This window comes from Glycine max, chromosome 6, assembly GCF_000004515.6.
Source record: "Glycine max cultivar Williams 82 chromosome 6, Glycine_max_v4.0, whole genome shotgun sequence".
Taxonomy (NCBI): domain Eukaryota; kingdom Viridiplantae; phylum Streptophyta; class Magnoliopsida; order Fabales; family Fabaceae; genus Glycine; species Glycine max.
In genome coordinates, this window is record NC_038242.2 from 8,583,238 (window position 1) to 8,592,566 (window position 9,329).

At 32.2% G+C, this 9,329-nt stretch overlaps 1 protein-coding gene across 1 annotated transcript; it reads right to left on the reverse strand.

The window, feature by feature from the left end:
- Positions 1 to 2,372: 2,372 nt before the first annotated feature.
- Positions 2,373 to 6,605, reverse strand: LOC100820242 (uncharacterized). Its single transcript, XM_003527870.4, has 7 exons — positions 6,291 to 6,605; positions 4,513 to 5,868; positions 4,253 to 4,308; positions 3,904 to 4,137; positions 3,496 to 3,787; positions 3,126 to 3,322; positions 2,373 to 2,707 (listed from the first exon to the last, which is right to left on the reverse strand). Exons 2-7 carry the CDS (start codon positions 5,815 to 5,817, stop codon positions 2,554 to 2,556), a joined length of 2,238 nt encoding a protein of 745 aa, XP_003527918.1. The 5' UTR covers positions 5,818 to 5,868; positions 6,291 to 6,605; the 3' UTR covers positions 2,373 to 2,553.
- Positions 6,606 to 9,329: the final 2,724 nt, after the last annotated feature.

The window sequence follows — 9,329 nt, forward strand, 5'->3', positions numbered from 1 at the left end:
TTTTGGTTTTACTTTTTTTATTCAAATTTTATTATTTCTTATTATTTTTTTCATTAACTCTAGTAATTTTGGATGTATTTATAAAATTCACAAAATTCTTTCAAATCTTATAAATCTATAAAATTCTTTCAAATTCTTATAATGTAAATCTATTAAAATCCAAAATATCATAAAAGTTTTGTAAAGAAATCTGATAAGTCAAATTATTTCTACATAATCTTTAAAATTCACAAGGTTTTTTATGTTAAATAGTCTTTTAAAATCTTAATTCAATACATTTCATATAATCAAAACTATTAGAATTTTTTAAGAAATTCAATAAAGTTCATTGATATTCAATTAAGATTTTTTACAACTTAAAAAAAGTCTTTTGTTATTCAAAAGTATACAAATTTCGATGAATTCTTTCTTAAGATGGATTTCAAGAGACTTTGTATGAGAAAATACACATTAAATAATCTCAGTCAAACTTGAGATTTCATTAGACTTTCTTTTTTGTAAATTGATATGTTTTTCTTTTCATCACACACAGTCTCCTGTCTTTTGTTGAAAGTGATAGACATTCATAATTTTTTTTTACTCTTTTGAACAATAATCAACATGTCATGAAACGTGTGATATGAGAGATTTTTTCAATTCTTTGAATTTAAAAGACATCTTGACTATGTGCTTATACATATGAATGAAGGTTAATATATATGAACATGAGAAATATACAGTTTTAATGAACATGAGAAATTGACTCGTGTATAAGTAGATATAAAAATATAAATGAGGTTTAAAACAATTGTTGGGTATATTTTTTGTTTGATGAGATCGTTATTGTGAGGATGATTACAAGTATTTATACTACTGACATACATTATCATATATAATGTAATTTTTGTACAATTAGCATGATTGATGATTGAAGGAAAATGAACCTACCGTGCTTGTAAATATGATAAAGAAAATTAATTTGTTATGTAACATGTTTAGACTTCTTTGTATAAGATAGTTTTATTTAAAGTATTAGGTAGACAAAATTTATGGTTTTATTAATTATTTTGAATGTTTTTTTTTTAAATTCACAAAATCATTTTAAATTTTAAAAATTCATAATATCCTTTTAGATCTTATGAATTCATATGTTGTAAGTTCATTAAAATCTAAACTACAAAATCCTAATCATAAAAGTCTTTAAAAAAATCTTAAAAGTTAATTATATTCTTATATAATCTTTTAAACTTCACAAGATTTTTTTTATGCTAAAATAGTCTTTTACAATCCTAATTGAATACACCCCTTAATGTTGCCTATAAAGCAGTCAGGTTTTGTTATCAGTCATGAACTCGTGATTATGTAATACTTTTGCTGCAATGGCTTCTGCTTGCCAAATATCTAACAAGCAAAATTTGACCATTTTAAAGGGTCCGCACCGTTTTGGAAATTGTTTTCCCCTGCTTTTGTGCTTTAAGGTACTCGATCTCAGTTGCTCAGTAGATAATGTATTTCTGTGAGCGACCTTGAATGGGAGAGATTTCCCACCTTTGCATGTTACACATTTTGACGTTGATGAAGGGAGAGTGCCCACCTTTGCATGTTTTCACACTAATTCCCACTTATAACTAACGACAATAAATTCATTGGTTGAGTTCTTCATTCCACTTAAAAGATAAGGAGTAAAGGGGAAGTACATTTGTTATTGTTGTAAAGATAAGGAGAAAGAACTCGGGTCTGCCACTTTTGTTCTTGGTTAATTATTGCCTGTTTTCTGACTTTTTCAATAGACACCCCCTTGTAACTACACTCCTTTGAAACCCTTAACCCTTTGTTTGGTGAAGGAGAAATAACATGCAGAGGAAAGAAATAGATTACAAATAAGACAAGTATGTTTAATAGAAGAGGAGTAGACAAATGGAAAAGTGAGTCAGACCAGTTATTTTCACTCTATTTCTCTCATCTATTGTCATTTGTCAAATTATTTTTTTCTTGTTTTTTTTTTTACTTAAACCAATATATTTATTTTCACTATACTTCTCTGGCCTGTTTTTTCTTTCCTTAAATATAAAAAGGCTATAAATGAATAATAAAATTATGATGAGACATTTTTCTCAAATCTAATGCAATCAACTCATAAGAACATCTCCAATCCGACAATTCATTTTTTCCCCATTTTTTGGAGTTCATAAATGCTTTGATAGGTCTTTCCATTACACAAAATCCATGTCAAAATTTCCAAGGACCAATGCTTATAACCGGTTCTTTAATAGGCTGAGAAAGGCATTACAAGTTCAAGCTCTTCAAGCAGAGTAAATGTAATGGATCATCATAAGTTGCATCAAACAATAAAGAGCAAAAGATGTAGAAAGACGGTACATATAGAACAGGAATTCAGGAAATAAGAGAAATATTTTCCTCAGACCTATTTTTGTCTTCCTCGTGTACCATTCTATACAGGCAAGTGAAATGGGCAGAAAAGTTAACATAAGACATTGATTACTTTGGTGGTAATCTGTATAACGGAAAATCAGTAATCTAGGTGACATATTTACAGAACTTTGGTAGCCCATGCTAGCAGTTCAAGCCCCAGTCATAAGGCTGATATGTCACCTTCAACTCGGAAGTAGCAAGTAGGTCCAACAATACTTCTGAGTCAGCTGAATCTAAGTAGTTTGAAACATGCTTTATCACCTCTACCTCGTTCTTGCCAAAATCTATACTATACCTGAGAATGAACAAGGAGAAATAACTATAATCAGATTTGAATACACCAAAATAAAACACTAATTTTAGCAGTCCAATGTTGTTTCTCATTGATAATAGTAAACGCGTGAACATATTTAAGTTTTACATACAAAACAATACTGTATTAAACATCAAATTGGATTTTCAGCAATATATTGTTCATTTGCATTTCTGTGGGACCCTTCACGTATTTATAAGTTCAAGTGACATTAGCCGCCAGTCAAACATACAAAATTAAAGTTTTAAATACTTTTTGTTTGAACCATTCAGCTAAATATATAATTTGAAAGGCTTGGTTTCTCAACGCATATATATGAAGTATTTGATGAGTTGTCTCTGCTTAAAATTACCAAAAATCACATCAATTATATTCAGAATCCTCCGTAGAAAGAACTTACCATTTTAGGATCTTACTGGCATTTACAGCCTTTGCAGTCAAATCAACTGCAATGCCTCCATTTCTCAGAAAATTACGGGCTGCATCCAATAACTCTTCATCAATATTTCCAGGAGAGTAGCACCGAAGTGCAGGCCCAGATCGGGTACCATATACCAAAGCAAAATGAATAAGAGGCTCAGGGTAAGGAAGTGCCACCTGACAAATTTGAGCACCAAAGTAACCATGCTATTCAAGTAATTTCACGGTGAAAGCATATGTACCAAACAGCACAATAATTTAAAAGTATTACCGACAAATTTAATTTATTAATAGCAAAAAAAGTATTTAAATTGCTAGCAGTAACTAATGTAAGAATTAATATAGCTTACCGTCAACCGTTTATCTTTTACACCAAATGGCTTCTTAAGGTTATATGGTGGTCGTTGGTTTCCCCTCAATATGCCATTTTGAATAGCTGAAAGTGAGTAGGTTGACCCACCAATAACATATTTGAACTCTCCAAATAATTTCCTTCTTTCCAGTGCTCCATCTGGATGGCCCAATACTAAGATTGCATGGATGGCCATCATATTATAAAGATTAATAAAGAACGCAAGCTTCTCTTCTCTAGACGAATCCGATATTTCCACTCTTTGAAGCTCTTCAACTATTCTCAGATACCTAAAACGATAAATTGTATAAGTAAAGAAATTCTAGAAATAACTGAATGTATTATCAATATTGCACGGCAAGTGTAAGTTCTAACGCAAGGAAAAAGACAGATAAGTTAAAGCAACCTTGCGAACTCCTCACTTCCATGTATACTTGTATAATCAATACGACGTCCATCTTCATAAACATAGGCTTCAAACATAGCACGAGACAGAAACCTCAATCTTGATGCAATTTCTGCTAAAGGCTTGAGCTTCAAGGTAATTATGCCCCTAGTAATGTTGTGACATTGTGATACCACAGTTGGGTCATCATCCAAAAACCGATACAAGTGATTTCCATCTTCAAATATATCCTCACTAAAGCAAAGCAAAAATCATTGAAAACGGGGGAAGGATTATCAAATCTGTAACAACTAACAAAACATAATTAAAACAATGGAAAATGGAAAACAAATAGAGTACTTGGACTCACTCAAGAACATTTTGAAAGAAAAGTTTGTCAGCAAGCTTTTGTGCAAACTCAACAGCCTATCACACCAGACAACAATTAGAAAGATAACAATGGCATTATGAAGCAAGAAATTGAATCTATGGTATATTTGGTGAATGATTTGTTCGAACATGTTATTGAAAATATATCAAGATCAAATTCGATGCAATAAATGATTACATACGACATACGAAGTCATAGATGGGTTAGGTATCACGCTTGAGGCTTAAGACAAAGCTTACCTCTGGCCTTTCCAAATATTGATCTTCTGATAAGAAGTCGATAGCTTCTGAGCTGAGAAAAGAGTTAGTGAACCTGCGCATTTTATACAGCCGATCCTTCACAGCAATAGATTCTTTCATTTTACGGACAATAATTGCCAATTCATCAAGTGGTCCACTACTGGACACATCATCCTCTCCAGAGAGAGGTGGTGATGGGGCTTCAAATAATGGTGCTTCAGTAATAAGAAAGTCAACCTTCTCATCAAGTTTACCAGACTCATCCAGGTTTTTTAGCTCATTCCAGCCTCCAATTAGTATTTCATTGAAAAAAACCTTGGGTACAGAAGCAGATCCAGAAATCTTTTCCAGCTCCACCTTTCTACCGGGGAACACATCTATGTTGATTTCAACATATCTAAGCCTTTTCATACGCAAAAATAGCCTAATTGCTTTAGATTCTTGGCACCCTAGTTTTGTGTACAGTATAATCCTTCCTTTCATGGCTATTGAGTCCCCCTGCTCAGTTTTGTTTTCCACACCAACATCAGATGACTTCTTGATGTAATGTAAGGGATTCCAGTCAAATTTCTCCACTGCCTTGTCAGACACCACTTTGGTTTCACCGACTTTTGGGATGTCTGAAACATCCTTACCTTCATCATCAGCATTATCCTCGGTACCTTCATCTCTTTTTCCAGAAAGGCGGCGCATCATGGTGGAGACTGCCACTGCACTCTTCTCCTTAACAAAATTCTTGAGAGCCACAGCCTTCTCAACCACACCTGGAGAATCCTGATCATTCAACCTACGGCCTGACATACTCCGGTTAGCTTCCATCCCTGGAACTTCTGTTCCATCAAATACAGGCTCCAAATTGTGGTCCTCGCTAGGAATTTCATCTGACTTATCAAATATCTGCGTTGATTCCCTATCAGCCACTTCTTTAGCCAAGTCAATCTGTCCAGAATTATTATCTATATTTGTTTCTTGATTTTTAGGCTCCAAATCTCCACCTGCACCCATCTTATCACCGGAATACTCTCGCTTATCAGTACTGACTTCAGTTTCAGATTTGGTCTCTAAGTTTTCTGGTTGAGTTCCAGATTGCAAATTCCCACTCTCATCTTTTGTATTAGACCTTGCATCTTCCCCGTCATTTATCTGGTCTGATATATCATCCAATTTATCGTCTTCGTGACCAATTTTCTCAGCCTTTGCCTCCTTCGATTGTTTATCCTGATCAAGTTCCAAATCATCTACTCGCAGATTCTCAACAGCTTGAAAACCTGCTCCATTTGTCTCCACTAACTGTTGATTTTCCATGGCGAAAGCAAGCTAGAGTTCATACGATACGCTATAATCCAATCAATAGACCTACGGGAAATCAGACAACATAAATATAAATTAATTACGACGCAGCGTAATATAATAACAAATAAACAACCGAAATCATCCTTTTGACGAATAACAAAAACCTGAATTATAGTTTTAGACGGCTACAGAGATTAAAAGAGTAAGAAAGTTGCAATAAGTAAGATTAAGCGTGAAAGTAACGGACTCATTATCAGATCACACAACACACTAACAGCAGCAAGACACGATTACCTTATTCCTGATCTATATTAGACAAATATGAGGAAATCTAAAAGAAAAGTGCTTCTTCCCGAACAATCCAAATCCAACCAAGGAGCAATTAATTATGAAATATCGAAAGCATAGCATAATAAGCAAGTATATGAATCAAGGAATGAATCGCATATAACATATGAGAAAATGAAAAGGGAGAAAGAACTTACGGTTACAGATCGGAAGGAAATTGGAAAACAAGATTGATGATGCGTTTTGTGAAGGGTTCGTTGACTGTGTTGAATAAATCATAAATGTGAAGTGTGTTACTGTTTGGGTCCGAAACATGAAATGAAACCGCAATTGACAGAGGGATAAGCGGGAAGTCCTCAGGGCGGCTGTGCCCGAAATTTTCGTTATAATTTTTCCACTCAACCTTATATTTATAACAATTTTATCATCTAGATTCTAGAAAAAAACAGATCCCTCCTCATTTTCTTGCACCGTAAATTTTGGGATAATGTAATGGACAAAATCTTGAAATCTTCTATGAATCAATCAAACTGGAAAATAAAATGAATGTTATTCACAATAATAACGTGTATTACGTGAATACTTTTTTATTTTATGGCATTTTAAAAAGAAAATAGAAAGTATTTAAAATAAAATAATTTTAAAATATATATTATTTTTAATATAAGTTATGATAAAAATAGAATAATTGTAAAAAAAATTCTCTTCCGATATAAGAAATTTTGAAATAAAAGAAAAAGTAATTTAGAATTTTTGAATTATATAAACTAAATTATTTAAAAAAATTAATTTTACCTTTCATTTTCTCTATTAATACTAATAAAGATATAATAATATATTTACTAAATAAGGGAATCTCCTTTGTCTTTACTCTTGAATCAAACTATATAAAAGAATCTTCAATTTATTTTTCTCACCCGATTATTAATTAATTGCACGGTCATAAAAAGAGAAATTATTAGGTCTTTCATGACCATCACGATATTTATGATTACTACCAATAATTATGTGAGATATAAATGGTTTAATATTTTGAATGGATGAAATTCTCTTAAATTAAAAAATAATACAATCATTTTTTGTTAGATAATTACAAAGTATATTTTTAATTATTCACGTGTGAGGGGATCAAGAATGATAATTAATTTTTTCGTAAAGTGTGGATAAGTAAATTTGATAATTACTTAATCACAATAAAAAAAATTAAAAAAAATCACGTGTAATTTGAAATGCCCCAAAACTGTAAATACTGGTGCCATGTGTAATTTGTTAGTACTTTTCTTGTAACACATCAATTTCGGTAGGTAGGCTGGTGGATTGATTTTAGTCGCATTCACGTGTTATAATATCTTGCTAATTGCCCTAAGCTTGATCCAAGGTTTGAATTTTTGCTATGGTTGCATTAAACAGTTTCTAAGACTCGGTAGCAATGCTGGAATTCTTGCTAGTATAAAAGCAATCCTAACACGCCTTAATTAGTATATTATCGTTTAAAAAAAACAGGGAGTGGGGGTATTGGACTCTTGGACCAATTTTTTTTGTATGTAACTCTTGGACCATTATATATATTGCTTTAATGAATGATTTTCTTAGTTGACTGTAATTTTCGAATCAATCAACCACCCCTCTTGATAGCCATGTCCAAGTCAAGATATATTTATAACATTAAGATGCTATTTTTTTTTATAAAAAAAAACTAGTATTTAAGTAGCTTTATCAATAAAACTATCGTGATTATTTTTTTATGAGTATACATGACAGATTATAATTTGTCATTAGTTGGCTATCTAAAAATTCTCTAACTAATACATACACCATTTTCTTTTAAATTGAATAAGGAGTGTATATTTTATAACACAAGTTGAGAACTCAAATCCACGACTTCTCGAATCCCCACTTAAATTGGCCGTTTGTTTTTAGAATACTTGGATGTGCAAACAAGAGACTGGACCGTACGGGTGCTTTTATAATCGAATTTTGCCAAAAAACACGCGGCAAATCATGCTTTAGAAAGAAAAACAAATTAATAACTAACAACTAATAAAATGTGAGGTGAAATCGTAAACAAAAACATAATTTGCTTTAAAAAAATAAGTGTATTTTTTTCTTCTACATTTGACAAAATTAGATCTGCATCCAAATAGAAGCAACGTACAAATAACATCTTATGCGTTTTCCCTTGTTACTAATTTGAATTCTTGCTAGTCGCAAGTATTGATCGTGAAAAGAAATACATGCTAAATGTTAAACATGGCTGAACTGATACGTCGTAGTTCAAGTTTTGGCAAGAGATTTGTAGCTAAAAATACTTTGCTTCTACTTTGTGAGAGTGACGATCGCTTATTGGATTGGTTTTGGAAAAAACAAAATTGAATATCAACAATGATAAATGGGCAATTGCTTCATGCATCTATTTTTGCTTTCTGCACCTCTCAAAACAGACAAAAATACCCAGCCACCCAACACCACGGCGCCCCACCTAAACCTAACCCCCCAGCACCACTGCTACACGCAAACACCACCAGCACTATCCAACGCTACCGTCAACAACTGTAGTGCAAGGAAGAAGGCACAAATGGAGTTGAGGACACAAGAGACGTGTAAAACATGACCCATTTCAAATACTTGAAGCCAGAATTATGTAATTTTTTTTATACTTCCAGAAATTAAATTTAGTCAAATTCAACCAAAATTTATTAATATAGTCATTTGAATATGTTTAAATGTATGAACTTGGTAAATATTGTGAGAAAATAAGTCACAAGTATACATTTTCTTGTAATTCATGTTTTGAATGGCTTAAACGGAAAAAAAACGCATAAATACACTAATTCTCTTAGATTTTTAATGTAGGAAAAAGTAGCAGTGTGGAATGCTTCAAATTTTGAACTCGAGCTTCAACATTTCCTTTTTACTTAGGTCACAAATCAGATTCTAAGAATGTGACTGAGGTGATTTTGGTTTCTATAGAAAGCTTAAACATAAGATTGTCTTATCATAAAAAAATTTGGATTTTAAGTTGAAGTGGACGTGTTGTCCTAACAACAATGACATAGGTGCAATGTTTTAACTATAACTCTAGTTGTAGACATCTAAATGACATGAAAAATATGACATTTTTTAAGGATAAAATTTTCTATAACTTTGCGAAGGATATCAAATTGGAAGTCAATCATGTAGAGAGCATGGAGGATGAAAAATCAAGAACGAAATTACACACACTCACTTGACAAGTT